The sequence below is a fragment of the Oenanthe melanoleuca genome, chromosome 2 (assembly GCF_029582105.1).
Source record: "Oenanthe melanoleuca isolate GR-GAL-2019-014 chromosome 2, OMel1.0, whole genome shotgun sequence".
NCBI classification, from domain to species: domain Eukaryota; kingdom Metazoa; phylum Chordata; class Aves; order Passeriformes; family Muscicapidae; genus Oenanthe; species Oenanthe melanoleuca.
The window spans coordinates 120,082,603-120,102,279 of NC_079335.1; the positions used below are offsets into that span (position 1 = coordinate 120,082,603).

Consider the following 19,677-nt stretch of genomic DNA (forward strand, 5'->3'; position numbering starts at 1 on the left):
CTGTCCGGTGGTTGCGCGGTCCGGGGCGGGGAGGGCGAGCGAGCGCGACGGCAGCGGCGACGGCGGGAGACAATGGAGGAGTGAAGGACGGACACATTGACACACCGGCGCCTCCGCCCGCCCGCACCACTCCCGGCACCTCCCCGGGGGGGAGGAACGAAGGAGCCTCGAATAAGCCAAAACGGGGAGACAAAAGAAAAGAGGAATGCATTTCTAAATTGAAAACAAGGGACAAGAGCGGACGGACTCCTTCTCTCCAACAGCACCGGGTGGGAAGCTGGCGGAGTACGAGAGGCTGGCACGCAGTGACCCCCATCGCTGGGCAGGAATGGTTCGCCCCGCGGCCGGCCCCGGCAGGGCGGGGCTGCGGGCGGAAGGCTCCATGAGGAGCGGGGCGGGGGCGGTGCCGCGGTCGGGGTTGCTGCGGGTGCCGTCCCGGGCTGATCCCGCCTTACCGTGCGCGGGGGCCGCGATGGCTCCCCCCAGGAAAGGCGACCTGAGCGCGGAGGAGAAGGACTTGTTGGCAGTGATCGCCACAGGTGAGCCCTCCCGGCCCTCGCCGCTCGCGGCCCCGGGCCGCAGCTCCCACGGGCCCCGCTGGCCGTGCCCCGGGAGGGATTTCGTGTCCCCACACGTTGGGGGCGGCGGGTGAGGCGCCGTTACCGGCCGCTCGCCGCGGGCTCCCCCGCCCCCGGCCGCGCTCCTCGGGTCCCGGCGCTGAGGGCCGCCCGCCTTCCCGCCCCGCCGTCGGGCCGGCGCCCTTCTCCCTGCCGGGCAGAGTGGCTGTTCCCAGGGTTTGCTTCCCTCTCGGGCAGGCCCGCGCCGCCCGGGGAGTGCAGTGGGGGCACCTTGCGGTGCTAGTCGAGCTGGGAAGCTCAACTGGGCGGGTCTAACTCTGCCAAGGAAAGCTTGCGTCTTATTGGCAATGTCTGTTGGTTGCTGAATTATTGGTGTGAGTGTCCACTGCCAAAAAAAAAATTAGTTTTCTTGGGGATAGTCCAATCTTCTAGCGTGCTGTAAGGTTTTTCTCCACGTGGTGTTACCATACCAGGGCGTCTTTGCAGACGTGTTATTCTCACATTGGGAATAACTTGAGCTTGTTTGGGGTGTTGTGCACCTCTTATCTCTTATGATGTTCTGTTTTACTGTCCCTTGTACTGGCCTCTTAGAGAGAGGAGAGGGGATCAATGTCTGTATGAAGGAAGGGTGTCAAGATGATGGAGCCAGGCTCTTCCTGGTGATGCCAAGCTGCAGGACACGAGGCAATGGGCAGAAACTGGTGCACAGAAAATTCCACCTGAAGAAGAGGAAAAACTTCTTTACTGTCCAGTTGACCATGCGTGGGAACAGATTAACCAGAGTTGTGAAGTCTCCCTCACTGGAGATTCTCAAGAACTTTGTGGATGCAGTTCTCTGCCATGTGCTCTAGGATGAGCCTGCTTGAGCAGGGAGGTTGGACAGATCACTGTGGTCCCTTCTAAGTTGACCCATTCTGTGATTTTGCATTTCATGTGGGTGTTACAGTTTCTTCGCACTATCTGGCACACGTGCTTGTTGCCAGGGGAACTTTCTGTCTTATAGGTTTCCTGGTCCAGCAATGTGAATTTTGTAACCCCGACTAAATAGTTATCCTCCAACTGGTATTTTGAAAATCATAAGCAACATTTGTTAGTTGGTGGTAAACTAAAATTACTTTGTGTTCCATACATTACTATGTATAGTTTCCAGGCAATTTGAACTCGTGAAAGTTTTATTACACTTCATTCTCAGTTGTATTAAAATGTTCCTGTGCGTCAGAGACACAAGCATAGGACAGTCAGCAGTGAATTTACTGTGGACCAGAACCACTTTAATTGACTCACTTTAATAAGAGTTGCAGACCTTAGTCTTGCAGACACCTCTGTCTAACTTACCTAAAGCTTCTGATTAGGGTCATGGGATAATTCAGGTTGGAAGAGGCCTCAGGAGGTCTCTAGGCCAACCTGCTGCTCACAACACATCAGCTGTGAAGTCACATGTGATTCCTTAGGGCTTCATCCCGTCAGGTCTTGAAAACTTCCGAGGAGGAAGGCTGTACAGTGTCTCTGGGCAACCTCTTTGCTTTACTGTGTTCATAGTTTTTCCTTGTATCCAGTCTGAAGCTTCCTTTTATTTCAGCTGCTGCCTGTTACCTCTTGGCTTCCTACCATGCCACCACTATGGGGAGACTGGCTCCAATTTTTATCTTTGGCCAGTTCTAGAAGTCTGATTTACAACAGTTCAGTGTCTTGTTTGAAAATCCTTCAGTGTTTTGTCATACAGAACTCTGAGTTGGTAAATGCAACTTTGCTTTGCTTATATTAAAATTTGCTTGAAGACTTTATCTTACCGTTCTTTGTTCTTTGGCTGGGATATTATTCTGAAAACTGATTCAGTTATTAAGAAGCTTTTAACATGTTTAGAATATATGTATGTCTGGGGGAGTAAGGTAGTGGATAGTTTCCTGATTGTCAGTCAGGGGTCTTTTTCAAGTGTGTGAGATGACTCAGGTGATTGTCTTTTTTTCCTTAAATTAATAAATTAAAAGAAAAATTGTTTAAAATGTAGTTAAACCACATGAAAAAACCTTATGAAATGAAATTATTTTTAGTATTTTAATGGGATTTTTAGCTAAAACTGAAGTTGCAAGAGCTGTTTTGCTGAAAAATTGCTCCTTCTAAAAGAGTGAAGGTGAACATGGAAATCATTAAAATAAGAGATGCAGTGCTTATTTTTATTAAGCACATCACTGCTGAAAGAGCTTTGCTTATGATTGAATCAGTAATTAGAAGTTTCTGTTAGTTTGCAATAAATATTCTCCAAACTCAGACTCTAGGAATGTTCTTTTATTTCTATTTGTTTGTGCCTGTAGAAGCTGCATTGGCAATATCTGAATAGTCATTCAATGGGCTTTGTATCAGGTTCTTGGAACTGTGGCTTAGCCAAAAGGATTTTGATAAGGAATTGAGAAACAGATGTGGCCTGTTTTTTTCCTGACACTTTTATTTAAGACTTCTGTCTACTTATGTGTTTGGCAATTTTTAGGAATGTCAACAATCAAGCTATCTGGATCCTTATCCTTTCTGTCTCTATTCTCTATTACCAAAAGTGACTTCATTCCACTCCTGTGAATGATATGTTGCAAATTTCAAATTGAAACAGGAAAAATGGCATGAATAAATGATAGAGCATGTTTCATTCAAACAAAAAAGTCTTTGAAGTGAGGTAATTTCTTTTTTTGAGAATGTAGACAGCTCTTTTAGACAAAAGATGCTCCAAAGAGCATAATGTGTTAAAATGCTCAGTATCATTATACTCATTCAGAGCTGTTCATGTGCTTCTCATGTTTATGATGAGACTTGTGAGTCCCATTCCTGTGTGTGTAGGTCAGTTACTTCACAAAAAATGGATGTTTACTTGTAGTTTATGCTTTCCAACTGCTATCTGATGTTGTGAGTTCTTGGCTTTTATCTTCTAGAACATAACACTGTTTATTCCTAGGCTTCTTCACTAAGTGCAATCAATTTATTGGTGGTTAATCTACATCCCAGGCAGTTAACATACAAAGATTTTGATTCTAATGAGAAATGAAAATTACCATTTTTGTCCAGGTTCTCAGTTTATTCTATTTCTCATCCCCTTTTCTTTCTGTGTCTTTTTATTTTTAACCAAAGGAAACACCGAGGAGGCTGGAAGGCTGCTGGGGAGCAAGAATGTCCGTGTCAATTGCCTGGATGAGGTACTGCAAAACTCTGCAAGCTTTATGCTGAGTTTAATAAGGAAAATGCTAGGTCTGAAGGCCTTCATGTTGTTGAATAACATTGCTCTAATAGCAATTGCTATAGCCCTGAAAATCAGAGTTACTGTCAAGATATTTCCAGCCTGCAGCTGAATAATGAACCTTTGAAGAGTTCTTACTGGTTTTTAAAGGAAGTTTAATGTTACTTAAAGGACTGCACTGTATTTTGTCTCAAGTTCCAGCATGAGCTTTGTAAGGAAAGATAAACACTGCAGCAAAACACATGAGGGTGCTCCTTGATTTCTTGTCACCTTCACAAGCAGTAGTTCCTCTGCTTAGTCCCTATGTGGCAGACACAGCATTGCCAAAGCCCTGTCATTGTCAAACCATAAACTTGGAGGGTTAGTAGCCCAATCAGAAATTGAACCACAGCCTTTTATACAGGTAGGTGTGGTAGACACGTAGTAGAAGATTAAATCCTCAAGTGCTACCTGAAGATGGGAATAAGTTCGTGGAGAAAGGAACCTTACCTGATATTCATGTTTCTTCTTTTTACAATGTTTTTCTAAAGCATGCTAAATTAATATGAAATGTAACATGCAAGCAAAGCTAATTCCCCATCATGCATGTTAAATCCATGTATAATTTATCAATTTCAATGTTAATTTGTGTTTTTTTCACAGCTTTATAATTTCATAGGAATCACTGGGAAATTCTGGTAGTGTGTCTAGTTCAGCTTCTGGCTCAAAGCAGCTTTAGCTCCAGGGTCAGATGAGATTGCTCCGAGTTTTGACCTGTCTGGCCTTGTAAATCTCTAAGGATGGAGATGCACAATATTTGTGGGCAACTTGTTCTACTCTCTTACGGTCATTACAGTGAAAAAGTGTTTCACTTATCTCTGAACCTCAGCTTAGGCTCGGTGTCTCTTGCCCTCCTCCCACCATAAGTGAAGAGTTTGTCTTCTCAATGATGTCCCTGTCAGCTCTGGCAGGCTGCTCTTGGGTCCCACCAAAGCTATTTCTTCTCCAGGCTGAGCAAGCCCAGCTCCTGCAGCCTCTCTTCACTGCACAAGTGCTGAGGTTCCTACCGTGTAGGGTGGTACTCCATTGATTTTGTTGCAGTTTATCCATATCTTTGTTGCACTGATAGGCTCAGGATGGGACAGGGGATATTGTAGATGTGGTCTCATGAATGCTGAATGGAGAAAAATTGCCACTTCTTTTTTTCCAGATATCTTCATGAGGTATTGTTAGCCTTTTTTTTTCCTGCCAAAAGATCAATTTTTCTGATTGTTCTTAAGTTAAATACTAAACCTGAATTTCTATTGTATGAATTTCAACAAATTTCTGTAAAACTAGTCAAACTAAGCTTTACAGTGAACTTTAGGAACCCAAGATACAATGCAAGTGTGCTTTATTGTATAGACATCCTTAAGTGTATTTGCTGAAGTCGTGCTGAATGATGGCAGCCTTGCTGCAGTGTTAGTGCAACATCCAGGATTAGTGTTGAGAGGATATAGCTTATTCAAATGAACCATATCTGAGTAATGCCTCAGGCTATTGTTATAGAAATAGTATTAACAGTATTTGCCTAAGGCTCACATCTGACTAAATACACATAAGGCCCATAAAACTTTAAAGTTCATGCAATGGACTTCTTGCAGACTCCTTTTTATCCCCAAGAATGGTGTGTAATCATGCATATTAAACAGGAAACGATTCAGATTTGTTTAGATTTCTTTCCATCAGCCATGTCAGCTTTACAATTTTTCTTTTATAACCCATTTTTGCTCCAATGTTTTATTCTAATATCTATACATAAGTGTGTGAAATCCCAGTTAAACATCAGCTTCATCTGTTATTGTTGCCGCCACAACTGGAGACTTCTCTCAGTACATCAGGTCTTACTTTTTTCTCTGTTGCCTTAGCTGCTTATCCTGAAACTCATATTTATAGTAGTACTATTACTTATTTTATTTTGTGGATTCTCTCACGTAAAAAAGTCTTTAAGGATGGAAATGAGTTCTTAACTGAATTGAGCTCCCACTTCAATACCTAAGCATTTCATCTTCAGGGATTCCTTATTTATATATATATTAAAATAAGTTTAATGTAATTCTGTCTTCTAACTGTGGTACAGCAAGCATGTAATCACTATTTAATAATTTCAGGCTGAAGAAGTCACAGCATCCAGAAGCAGGCTAATATATAGTGCACTTCCTAATTTAAAGAAAACATACATAATCTGTTCCTTTCATTTTCTGATTGACCATATACCCTAACTGCTTGGATCTGCTTTCTTGTAGATTAAAAACTACTAACAATCAGCTGTCTTTTCTCTATGTACCTTTAGACAAGTCATATTTTAACATCTTCCAGATGCAGTGATCTTTTAAGTATCTTACCTGAAGTTACATTTCTGCAGCAAGTGAGCTATAACAGTGGCTCTTTTTCAAATGCTTTCCAGTTGTTTTGGCTTCTTATTTCAAAAACATACATATGAGCTGAATGCAGTATTTTCAGCATTGCTTCTGCTGTTGATACATGTATTTAAAAATAAAAAATTACTCTTCTCAGTCTGCTTGCTTTTCCTGCCCTTGTTCCAAGACTGTCTCATACTCTTTACCTCCTGCTGTCTGCCAAGCTCTGCTGGGAGTGTCAGCACAGAGTAAGATCCCTTCACTCCAATGAGTTTCCCAGATGCCCATCTTCCAGAAGGTTGGAGATACCCAGCAGATACAGTCCTGTTTTTTCTCAACACTCTTTCTGACCAAATAAATTGCTTTGTTGTGTCTCTGTGGATTTAGGTAGACAAAGGAAGAATATTTAGGCTTAATCACTCTGTGAAAACAAAGAAATGCAGTGGCTTTTCTGCAAAACTGGTCTTCAACAGTTTTGCAGCTTTAAAACTTCAGGGGTATTTAAGTTGAGGTCTCCTGAAACATTAGGGCAAATACATAGGCTGTAGAAATGGATGTCAAATAAATGCAAATATATTTAACTTAAATGCACACTGCTTAGTAATTTTTTGTCCCATTTTAAGTGAACTGGTTCCTAATTATAATAACTAATAACTTAGTTTGGGAGAAAGTATTCAGAACTTTTCTTTCCTCTGAGAGTCCAGAGCTTGTAAATATTGTGACTTTTTGTCAGCACTTTGCTGACTTGAACTCCATCATGTGGCTAAAATATTTCAGATTGTTACAGAAAGGCAGACTCAAGGAAGCACCTGGCCTCTCCAGGTATGGAAGTTTCTTCTGGTCTTGTTGGTAGTTAAGGTTGCAATGGAGCACTGTAGTTACTATATGCCCTATTTTCTGCAGATCAAGCCAACAGACTTGACCTAAAAAGTGCATAATTTTTCTCTATTTGAAATAGCTGTAAGGTTGTTCATAATCTTCTTACATAGAGAACTATCATCTGGCATTAGCAGCATTACTTCTTTCCTCTCGTTTGGTAATTCAGCTGTTCAGTTCCGTAATACATAATTTAGAAACAGTCCCCTTCTCTATGCTACAGAACCAAGTGCTTCCTGGGAATTACAACAGCAGCCTGCTTATTCATGGCTGAGATGTGTGCAGCTTCACTCATACTGAGTATGTTCAATGGAGGGTTCTTCAGGTAATCTGTCTTGCTATTCTAGTCTGAATATCCTATGCTAGCAGAAAATGCCCAGATCCTTGACCTTTGTTAAGAGGAAGAGTTTTATCTTTTGATGTTTTTTATGTAGTACTTCAAAATACACAAACCAAAGAAAACTCCACTGCTAGTAAGAATTATCTGGTTTCAATTCAGGTTGTTGATTGATTTAGGCTTTAACTTTTCATCACTGCAGGTGAACTGAAAGATCATCAGAGGAATCTAATGTTTTACAGATGTGAAACCAGCAGCTGAGCAGGATGACTGTAAAGGAGAACCATAGCTGTGACCAGCACTTACTGAATAATGTTTTGTGTTCTAATTAGTCCATATTTAGCTACAGCTAAAATCATTTGTGCATGTAACTGTTGACCTCCTTCCAAATCCTGCTTTTAGGAAATTTAAGATGTGCAAGGGCAGTCTTATTCAAAAGCTTGAATGGTTAAATTTCTAAAGGCTTTCATCCAGGAGAGTGTCAAGTTATATTTCTAGACTAGCAGCATTTGGTACCAGAGAGCTGATTTTGAAGATATACATCAACAAGTATTCCTGCCTTGTAGCACCTGTTCTTTTTACATCAGTTTCAGTAATGTCCCAAATACTGTTTCAAGTAAAAGCCAAACCTAGAGTTATGTGTTTTGTTATAATTTTCTGACTTAAACTGTTGCCTGAATCTAAAGGGTAAAATAAGACACTCTTCCTGTGTTGATGTGGGACTACATTCCTCATTGGAAAATGAGCTTAGAAAGGGAGAGGTGAATGCTTTAGTATTGCTGGCATATAAGTGTCTACAGCAGTTTTTCAGCTAGGGTTTTGACAGCCCTTTCCCTTTCCTTTTTTTTTTTTTACTTTTCCTGCTCTACTTAAATAGTTGGCACTCACATGTGCAATGTCTTAGTGTACCCCAGTACCTGCTGAGGGACTGCTCCAGTGTGATCCAGCCTGTCTGCCACATCTTGACAAGGTTGAGGAGAAGGGGGAAGTGAGCGTGGGAGTGCTTGGGTTGTGCTTTTCACTCGAGTAGCACAGGTTTAATGTGGCTTTTTCCATGGTGAATTGTCATCATGTTATCCGCAAAACAATACACATGATGTCTGTGTTCTTAGCAGTCAGCATGAATGTTTAAATGTTCACAAAATGGAGAGGTTTTGTGCCAAATAAGTACATGTCACTGGAGTGGGAGATCATTTGTGTACTGTTTGTTTGTTTGTCCCACTTCATGTTCCCTAGCTGTCCTGTGTTTCCCCGTTCCACTGGTTGATGAAGGCTGAGCAGGAGTTTTGTTGGAAGCTTTCTTTGTAGCTCCTAGGAGGCAGAAGGTTGCTTTTCCAGTTTATTATCTTTATAAATTTGTTTTTATTCATCCCATTCAAGCACACCTCAGCTGGATGCTGGAGAGAGATTGACCTGCTTTCTTCTTCCTCTGTGTCTGGTGGTGGAGTCCAACCCCTCCCTGGTTCTGGTACTCATCTACCTGCCCTTCCACTGACCCTATAGTTCATTGCTTGAGGTTTTTTTCATCAATTGACTTCCCCACCATGGCAGCAGTTCTTGGAATCCCATTCCTCAGTCTGCTTTTGGGTTATTTTCAGTGTGAGGAACTGGAAAAGATGGTCTCTAATGGCCAGGCTGGCTGTGCCAAGAGCCCTGTTGTGCCAGCAAGGCCTTGTTGGTTGGTCAGCTGGAGAACCCAGTCAAGAGAAGTGATTTTTAGACGCACTGCAAACTCTATTCCTCTTGTATGGTAGACATACAAGATACTTACAGCCCTGCAGAAGAGGAGAGATGTTACCATGTAACATACCTGCAAAAAAAAACAGGGAAGGATTCGATTTTGTCCTGGGGAATAAGATTAAAAAGCTCAATTTTGTTGGTTTTTTTTTTGTTTTGTTTTTTTGTTTTGTTTTTTTTTTTTGGGGGGGGGGGCGTTTTTTTTTGGCAGAAGAACGTTGCATGGTAACTGCTGGAAAAAGGATCCTTCATATGACGTTTTGTAGTGGAACAAAAATATGTTTCATCTGAATGCTTAATAAACCATCTGCAAGTTTTGTCTTTTAAGTTTGTTGTATTGACAATCCAAATGCCATCTGTTAGAAAACAGAGATGAGAAAAGTGCCTCTGAGAAAAGTATTTGCAGTCAAGCCAGTTTCAGTGTAGGGACATAATACAGGATACCATGCATTTCCAGATAAACTTGTGTCTAGCCTGACCCTCTTTCGTTTGTTGTGAATGTGAAAAAATGGTATTAATGAGACTTTAAATCTGATTTTATAGCAACTAACCACATATTTTCTACCTGATACAGTTTTGTTTTGATCCATGCCACAACCTGACACTTCCAAATTTAATCAAAGGATTTTAGAAACTTCTGGGAGGAGAGGATAAAACAAACCCGTTTTTTACTTTGCCATATAATCTTCAGATCTTAGTTGAAACAACTGGCTTTCAAGATATAACCAAACTTAAAGTCATTGTTTTATAAAAATTCTTTCTCCCATCAAAAACCGTGCTGTGTTTATATTCTCTTACTGCGGTACCTTTCTGTGCTGCTAAAGGAGAAAAATCCCTACTGTGACTGCAGACTGGGATTGGCCTGTAAAATTGCTTTTGATGTGACATTATGAAATGTGATTTAATAAAATATATTTTATATAGTAGCACAGAAAGTCTTAATTCAACTTTTGTGACACCCCGAATGAAATCTAGCAAAAGCATTCTATTTCATATTCATGAAGTGATCTCTTTAGGTATTTTGTTTCTTCACTGGCAGTTTATATTGCAGTTTATCAAAATATGTGGGTTACTAAAATAAAATGCATCAAGTAAGCACTTTGTATTATTTCTAGTTAGTATGGAAAGTAATGAAACTGTAATACCTTAAAATTATTATACTTTTAACTTTTCCAATTTCCCTCACTTTTAGAATTTTTTTTGGAAATTATGCTGGTTATTTAAACTTACTTGGGTTTCACTCAGCCATCAATTGAAATGAGTAATATGTGAAGGCTCAAACTGACAATTACATTATTTCAGAATATCACATTATCAGGCATTTACAGAGCTGCAGTAATGATGTACAGGAATGTACTCAGGCACACAGACTTGGCTGGCAAAGCAACAGAATGCCATTTTGCTTTTCCTCGGGAACAAACTAAAGCATTCTCCTTGGTATGCAGTGTTGGAGGGTTCTCTTGGGCAATTAAGGTGTCTTGGCTGATAACATTAATCCTGACCTGATGTTAAGTGAGATAAACAGTATATTGGAAAAAGCATACTATATTCTGAAAATGCAGGGGAAGAGAGCCTGCACTAACAGTTCACCCTAGTTTCTGAAAATTTCTGAAAATTTCTTCTGAGATTTGCCCAGCTTTTTAATTGCACCTCAGTCCTCCCATTCTGAAGTGAATCCTTTTTGTGCTGGGGCAGTTGATCAAATCAGCCAGGTTTGTAAAAGTCTGACAAAAGATGTGTGTCTTTGAGGGCTTTCAGGGCTCTGGCTGATCATGGGCACAATGCCAAAAGGGTTGACAAGTGGGAGAAAGGTGGATGGCAGAATTTCCAGAAATCGTGACTAAAAATGGGCAAGATGGGTTTCAGAGACAGCAAATCTTTGTAATGTTTGAAATAACAACAACCTTTTTCTGGTTTTCTTACTGTTTATCATATAAACCACAGCAGGGGAGAAAAGAATAATGTAGGAAGCTAGCAAGTTTTCTAAACTAAGCTTTTCCAACTACAGAAACATTAGTTGTCTTCAACACTAATGCCTTACATAAAAAGACAATGATAAATTGTCTGTAAATGGTTTTCATTTGTTCAACACTACTCTGTTTTCAAATCTATAGCACAGCATAATCAGAAAACTGACATGGAAATCTGCTGCATGTTAGTAACCGTATTTTTTCATCAAGATTTTGTGAGGTTTTTTTGTAAATAGAATACTATGTCAGGTTTTGGTAGTTATATTGAATATGTATGGCCAAGTAAAAATAATTGGTGGTATGAAGATCAAGAGATGTAACATTCTTTTTCTATGCTTCTTGCTTCTCCTTTCTTTTGGCAGCATGGCATGACCCCTCTGATGCACGCAGCTTACAAAGGGAAGGTGGACATGTGCAGATTGCTCTTGAGACATGGAGCTGATGTAAACTGCAATGAACATGAGCATGGATACACTGCCTTGATGTTTGCTGGGCTTTCAGGTAACTTCTTACTAAACTCAGATCACTTTTACTGATTTTTGTGACATCAATGGGCACAATTTGCCATAAGTTAATAATGTAAAAGTGTTTATATGCTTTTATTATTCAGGTTTGCTGTTATTTATGTGAACTATGCAACTATGTCATGACCAGCAGAATCCTGTGGGCAGTGCAACAAGAGAGCTTCTGTTCAGGCTCATATAATAATTTATTTTGTTCAGCATTTTGAGGCATACAGTCTATTTGTCCTGTACCTACTTTGTCCTGTTTGTTAGAGATCTCAATATTCACTTTCCTGGGAGAGTTTTCTTGTGTAGTGGGATACATTCTGTTTACTTAGACTGTATTACACTGAAAATGGTGCTGCACCAGTAGCTTTTGGTAATGTTTGAGAATTTTCAATCCAGTATTTTTCAAATTTTGTCTTTCTCCTACATTATTTTTCCAACTATCATGTGGGCTTTTAAGAATGTATTTAGTAGATTTAAAAACATGTTTTCCCACGATAGTTTTTACTCTTCTCTTACTTTTTTTCATGAGAGTTCTTACAGCTGTATATATCTTTTCCTGTCTCAAGTGATGGTTTTCATCTTTCCTCTTGCTATTCTTTTTCCCTGATGGATGGAACAGTAATTTCCTTGAGTGAGAAAAAGATACTACCTTAAAACGGTGTTCCTTCTGGGGAAAAAAATTTATTTGGGAATGTTAGGTTATTTTAAGTATCTTCTTTACTAGGCCACTTATGTCTTCCCAAAAATGTGATTCTAGAGGGGTCAGTTTTCTTAGCAGGTAAAGTTTAAACTGCCTTCTTTCATTGTAAGTATGAAAAAAATAAAGGCTTATATGTGTATATGAGCCATAACTAGATCATCAGATTGTTTTTCAGCTACAACTAGAAGCATTTGGGAAATTCCAGTGTTCTGTGGTATTGAGCAAAATCACAGCTGCAGCAAAGACATGAGAACAAACGTTTAAAGGCTGTTCAATGACTGCAGCTTTATGGAAAACGTTGAATTTTTACAATTTTCTCATAGCTGAGCTTTTAACCAGTCATTCTGGGTGTGAAAGCTTCTGAATGTTGACTTTAGGATCTGTTATCTCTGAGCACAAAAGGTACATGAGCACTCCTGACGCAGTGACTTTGTTTTTAAACATTCATTTTCATCCACCATCCCCTTTTTGTATTCACTTTTCTGTACTTAGCATCTGCACAAAAATGGATAAAGTAAGAGTACCTTTGAAAGCAGAACTTGCAGGAGTGGTGACAAGTGTCCTTTTTTAGTCTCTGAAGGGCACCAATTAAGTAATCTAATCTTCCCATCAAATTTTAGCTTCATTTTACTTGGTATTTAGCCCAGTCTGAACACCCAGTTCCCACTGTGGAGAAAGGAACAATCTGTTCTGTTCACTGTGTTCCTGCTACATCGTAGTCCTGAATGTGTTTTTCTTCTTAGAAAAGCGAATGTAGCTGAACTGTTAAACTAGATTAGTAGAATTTCTCTCTATACTGCTTTCCAGAGAGACCAAGCTCTAGTGTAGCTTCATGAGTATGACTCCCATAAGCTTAATGGGAAGCTGATTGTGCATTACAGAGAGCAGAGTTACACCAGCTGGAACTCTAAATAAACACATGCCTTGCCTTTAATCCACGCTTAAAATAACGACATTAAGAACATTCATTTTCTTTAGTGTTGTTCCTGGTCTTTAACAAATTCAGTACATCTTTTTCTGAAGCATAGAGAATTACAAGTTCTTATTTGTTAATTCCCCCTATCTTTCCTGCAAATTCAGGAAATAAAGAAATCACCTGGATGATGTTAGAGGCTGGAGCAGAAACTGATGTTGTCAACTCTGTGGGAAGGACAGCAGCTCAGATGGCTGCTTTTGTGGGTAAGATGAAAATTATTATAATTTCCTAAACTCCTAAAGAAGTAAAGTGTTAGATTCTTATGCTTTTTGTTAGAGAAACATTATTTAATGACCTGTTCTGAACTGACAGATTGTTGAGCTTTGTTTTCAACATCTCATCATGGTAAGAGTCAATTTGTGTTCTCTTCCCATGTTTGATTTCCTGAAACCACAGATGATCTTACCTGTGAGAACAGGTGCTGTGTTCAAGTGTGTAAGTTTTTGCAATGTCACCACTTTGGAAATGGTAAGAGGAAGCTGGTTACATTGGAGGGGTCTGAAGTGTAGCACCAAGTTCTAATTGGAGCTTCCATTGTGGGAAAATACAACCACAGTGCAGGGGGTCAGAAACTCAGCTGGGCTTTGCAGCTGTGTGCTGGCAGTGAGCCACCCCCTGACCTTTTCCAGCTTCTGGGAGAGGGAGAAGTCTTGGAGCCTCTTCTGAGGTAGTCACCACTTACTGACCTGAACTTCACCAGAATAAGATAAAGATTTGTCATTCCAGCATGCAGAATTATCTGTGGCAAAACATGCAACAGGCTTTTTTGCTGATGTTGTGGGGGTTTTTTTTGGTCTTTTTTTGTTTGTTTTTATAAGCTGTTTTTAAATTTTTTACCCTCCTTGACAATACTAGGCTCCTGACTTAATGTTCCACTATTTCTCTAGCAAGGAGAACTGATAAAATATTATGAGGTTAAAATGAGTAATTTTCAATGGCACAGGTATTGCTTCCCAAAAACCCAAAATGAGGACATGTATTTTCTTTCAAACACGACCCTCTCATGGTGTTTAAATGCCTGAGAATTCCCTTTCAAGTCCTTTCTGAATTCAAGCCAACCTTGCCATTTAGATTTACTTCCTTGAATAGTGGTTTAGTGCTAAGTTTCAGGTTCCATTGTATTTCTTTCTGCTATTTTAAAGAAGAAAAGGCTGACGTTGCTCACTTGAGGTTCGAGCAGCCTTAACTATTCACTTGATGTATGAGAAAAGTCTATTCCTATTAATCATCCTTTGGATTTGGAGAGTCTTTTCCAATGTGATGTTCTATGGAGTGAATGGGAAATATTATCTCCAACATAATATTTGAGAATTATTGTTTAAAATCTCATCACATCACCAAGGTAGCATAAATATTTTCAGGCATGCTGAGATACACTACTTTGTCAAAGTCTGCACATTGGAATCCATTCCTGTTCCTTTTTTTATTCTTTGTCCAATCAACATTAATTCATCTGCCTATGTGTGGGAAGTGAGGATACTTCTTCCTCTGTCATTTGTCTTATACTGTGCTCTATTAGCTCAGAGCTGTCTCTTCTAAAACAGTGGAGGATTTTAAATGCTGAGATTTGGTTGGCTGTGTCTTCTACTGATTATAGGATTAATGCCAAGACAAATCAATCAATTTAAAGAATGTGGTTCTGGACTAGAAAAGATAATTTTTACTTTCCCTTTAGTCAAGTAATCCATTGTATTGTCAAATGTTGAAAACAAGAAGAGGGTGTAGCTTCTCATCTTGTTACTTTCATTACAGTCCTTTTATTTTTGGTAAATTTTAAGCATGTTCTGTTCTTATAACTTCTCCCACCTTAGGTTAATACAGTTATATATGCTTCAGGTCTGAAAACTTACGAGTCTCAATGTAAATGTCATTAATTTTAGAGTACAAAGTGGAAAAATCTTATCTTCAAAAATTATAACACCAGTATGTGACTACTAGAATAGTACAGTTTCAGACTAACTATTCTTAGTTGTGGTTTACCAGGGAAAGAGGATGCAGGAAGCGGACAGGATATTCAAAATGAATTTTCATGAGGGCATTCCCTGCTAGGAATCAGTAAGTTAATGGCACTTATTCAAGATTAAAGCTACACACAAGAGTTGCCTCTTTGCAGTTCAAAATATATCACGCAAGACTCCTTTTCATGTGGGTAATTCTCACTTGTATTGTTTATATTAGATTTGAGTTTAGTATTTTTTTTTGTTGTTATTTCAGTGATGATTTTTTTTCTTGTGTGCCTTTAGGTCAACATGACTGTGTGACTGTCATCAACAACTTCTTTCCACGTGAAAGGCTGGACTACTATACCAAACCACAAGGCTTAGACAAAGAACCAAAACTGCCAGTAAAATTAGCTGGGCCTCTGCATAAAATTATTACTACTACCAACATGCATCCTGTCAAGGTGGAGTTATACGTAAATTGTATGTTCGTTGGTGTGGGAGCTGTTTCTTTGTGTCAGAAAGCATCTGGCTCTTCTGCAAGTTCAACAGAGATCAAAAACATCTTTAAGTGGAGAGATTCTTGCTTCTTGTATCAGTAACCATAAATAGCTGTCTTTTTTGGCTTTATTTCTCAGCCCCACTTGAGGGGCTTAACAAAATCTCATTGTTCTCTCAATGCTTTATTTAGCATGTATCTTCCTACCTTCTCACTGATTTGCCACAGTAACATCTACCACTGCTGCCGTTTCTAAAAGTATGTGCAAGAGAATGTTTATTTTACTTCCCAGGATATTGCTGACAATAATGTCTTTTATGGTTTGCTCCTCCAGTGTAGTTCAGAGAAGTGAATACACCTAAATTCAAATATAAATTCCTTGGGCTTGCCAGTCAAAGTCCAGAATTTTTAACAGTTTCCAGCCAGGTATCTGCAGTAGACAGAGACAGTAGTGCACCAGTGGTATCTAATTGAGTGAGTAGAGCATACAGTTTCCTCTTAGAACATTTTATTCAGTGCTTTACTAGGCAACAGGAAGTATTCCACAATTATGTGAGGTGTTGATGTGTTCTGTGAAACTGCTTAAATCATTCAAGTCCAATTTATTTTAATGTTGAAAAGGAAAAAGATTTTAGGATAGTGAATGATAGTTTCTGTAACTTTCTTTAGAAGTAGTTTTGATTGTTCAGGTGCTTATTCTAAAAAAAAAAAAAAAAAAAAAAAAAAAAAAAAAATTGCTATTTTAATACCAGTCTTAGTTTTAAATGTTTTCTTGTATGGGCACTGTGAATTGCAGTATATGGAATAACAGTGCTAAATAAAAAGAAAGGGAAGACTGCATAAGAAGGAAGTAGAAGAAGATCAGAAACTCCCCTGAAATTTATCTACATTGAGATATATTAGCTTTAATGCCAATGAACAAGTCTTAACTGGATTACATTTTCTTCAATCTTTCTCCTAGATCGTGTTGCTGGTGAAAGAGAACCCTCTGTTGGCCGAAGTAGAAGCACTGCAGAAATGTTATAGGGTTCTGGATCTCATTTGTGAGAAATGCATGAAGCAGAAAGACATGAATGAAGTTCTTGCTATGAAAATGCACTACATCAGTTGCATCTTCCAGAAATGTATTACATTTTTAAAAGAGCGAGAGGATAAACTAGATGGGTTTATCAAAAGGTGAGTTTTTCTGCAGAGAGGTCTGAAGGCACATGTATGCCCTGGTGTTACAGATACCAGGAAAAAGACAACTGAAGGAATAGATTGGATTGGCTTGGATGAAGGCTATGACAAATAACTTGTTAAATAATCCCAGCTGCATTTACCTCAGGGTGGCACTCACTCCTTTTTCTGTGTCTGAAGTGACATTGTCCTTTCCAAGGTACAAAGGAAACGTTCCAGCTGTTGCTGGAACTGGTTTGAACTTGGCATTTACATATACACCATGAAGCAGCAGGCAGCAATGTGTGATGGAAAAAGAGGGGAGTGATAGGCTTAAAAAAAGAATTTCTCAGTATCCAGTATGGTCCACCTGGGAACATTTCTTGTGCCATTTTGCTCTCCAGCAGTCATGCAGGTTGAGATTTTTATTTCAAAAACACTTAAGCCAGTGAGAACTGCAAATCCCACAGCCTCTGGATGAAACTTAGACTCTTAAATCACTTAGACAGATCTTCAAAATCTACTGAGTTACAAACCAGCTGCCTGATCTTACATTTCCAAGTAGGTGACCTGGCTTTTAGAAGGATCACATTCTCCATACATCTCTGTAAATTTTTCCTGAAATCGTCTGTGGGACTGAAAATAAGCTATGAAGTCAGCTTTCACATAATGAAATTGAATAGTTCATCAGTCATCCATATAAAAAATAGTAGCCAAAGAGGTGTAAGGACTATAACATGTTATTAAAGTGGAATTTGTGTTTTAAGGTATTGTTCATTTACCAGTGGTTATTATTACAATGATCATTTTTAAACAGCACAAGGCATTGTGATATTTTAGTCAGGTATAGATAGTTTACCTATAGATTATTATTTTTCTTTGTGGCTGAATTAGTAAGTCCTGGTTTCAGAGCATGCATTTATATATTGTGTATTTCATAATGATTGTACATTAGAATAAAGACACTTTCATTTGCATTTTAATATATGGACTTAATATATGAAATTGCCAAATCATTATGAATTATTCTCTGTATACAGAAAGGGGACAGAGTATATGTTTGTTCTTGAATATTTACCATGTGATTTCTTATTTTACATGCATTTAAAAAAATTTAGCCTCTTGAAAGGGAGAGATAAAGATGGTTTCCCTGTGTATCAAGAGAAGCTAATTCGAGAAAGTATCCGGAAGTTTCCTTACTGTGAAGCTACATTGCTCCAGCAGCTTGTGAGAAGTATTGCTCCCGTTGAAATTGTAAGTTTTTCCTGTCAAGCAAATCCTTTCTCAGGAACTTGCATAGTAAATCCAGATTGAGACATCTTTCTGTCCTCAGCTTCTGCAACATATTATATTAAGCAAAGGGTTTTGATATCCCTAAACTCTGGAGCTGGATTTTACTTACGGCAGGAAAATGCTGTAAAATACTTCAACTTGTGTTTTTTTCATGTGCCCATAACAAATGCTTAAATACCTCAGCTTTTAAAGAAAACTGATGCCCTGAGCTCTCTTTTCCTCCTCCGGGATGTCTGTTCAGTTTTTCTATGCCAGTTCACTTATTGAAATGGTAGATTCAGACAAAAATGATGCTTAATTTGCACTCTGTTTTCACAGTGTCTAAATTCAGTTTAAGATTGAATAATTTCCTAGATTTAATGTATTAATTTGTACACAAGAAGTTGGTAATATATGATGGTAGAAGAAGGAGAAACGTTCTGTGAGGTTCCTTTTGTCACAGAGGGAAAGGCAAGATAATGCAATGTGCAGCAAAATTTATGTCTAAATTAGGAAATCAAAATTACGAGTTAAAAATCTAACCTCAGTTGTCCTCTTATGTCTTGCTAAGACACTCTTCATTTTAGGGCTATTTATTGCTTCATAATAAATTTTACACAAGAGTGGCTGTTCTTTTTTGAGCATGTTCCCTCTGGTCTCTGAGAGCGAGATGTTGTACACACAAACACTGGGGAATTGGAACAACCCTGTGACATGTTTGGATTATTCAGAGTCAATTAAATATAGCCTCCATCTTAAGTGGCTCCAGGTCTGCTAAAATGTCCTGAGGTTTAGTGCAATCTCTACTGTTTGTCTAAGCCAGAAAGATAAACACAGTGTGAAAACATAAGCCCAGTGATGCATTACAACTTTCCTTCCTGTTGCTTTTTTTCTTAGGAGAGCCTGCAGTCTTTTCTGGCTTTAAAACAATGATAGTTTATTCTATTGGATTTCTGTCCATTATCCTCCTTATGAGAAGGAGGAGATACTATAATTTTTATTTATGTGAAAGCCTTTGACCTTTGTCATTGTACAATTACTTGGATTTAGTCTGAGCATCTCAGTGTTGTTGTAGTAGTTATGATTGTACATATTCCATGATAGCCTAACAGTTTAAGGAATGACTTACAGCCAGAACAACTTGGCTGTTTTTTTCCAAATATTTATATTAGTGTCCAAAAGAATAGTTTTAATGTATGGTTACCTAAATCTTACTGCTTGCATTGCATGGGAAGGATGCTGCAAACAACATCCAGATAGTAGAAAATTTCGAATTCTGACCATTTGGTCTGTAGCACCTGCATGCACTGAGCACAACAGTAGCAAATGATATTTTTTTTGTGTGGCAGCACAGAGACTGAGCTGCAAAAATCTGCTGCATAGGATCTACAGTTGTAAAGAATGTGGAGTTTATTAATAAACTTAGAGGAAATATTACAGAAGCTCAGGATTTATGTTAACTTCATACATAAAAGTTTATCTAAAGATAAATCTTAAGTTGTGCATGTTAGTTGAAGTTCTGTG

At 38.9% G+C, this 19,677-nt stretch overlaps 2 protein-coding genes across 5 annotated transcripts in view; one reads left to right on the forward strand and one right to left on the reverse strand.

Moving 5' to 3' along the window:
* Nucleotides 1-649, reverse strand: part of BZW2 (basic leucine zipper and W2 domains 2) — a 56,833-nt gene extending 56,184 nt beyond the window's left edge. Inside the window, exon 1 of one of the 2 annotated variants that reach the window (XM_056484344.1) lies at nt 456-649. The gene's annotated coding sequence lies outside the window, so the exon portion shown is untranslated. Of the gene's footprint in view, nt 132-455 lie in introns of those variants that run through there. The other variant, XM_056484343.1, reaches the window with a different exon arrangement.
* ANKMY2 (ankyrin repeat and MYND domain containing 2) overlaps nt 37-19,677 on the forward strand; it is a 27,799-nt gene continuing 8,158 nt past the window's right edge. For 2 of the 3 annotated variants that reach the window (XM_056484341.1, XM_056484342.1), the window contains exons 1-7: nt 314-539; nt 3,693-3,757; nt 11,459-11,597; nt 13,389-13,487; nt 15,528-15,688; nt 16,685-16,899; nt 18,000-18,135. In XM_056484341.1, coding sequence (XP_056340316.1) covers nt 329-539; nt 3,693-3,757; nt 11,459-11,597; nt 13,389-13,487; nt 15,528-15,688; nt 16,685-16,899; nt 18,000-18,135 — 1,026 coding nt within the window. In that variant the 5' untranslated portion in view covers nt 314-328. Of the gene's footprint in view, nt 540-3,692; nt 3,758-11,458; nt 11,598-13,388; nt 13,488-15,527; nt 15,689-16,684; nt 16,900-17,999; nt 18,136-19,677 lie in introns of all 3 variants that reach the window. The other variant, XM_056484340.1, reaches the window with a different exon arrangement.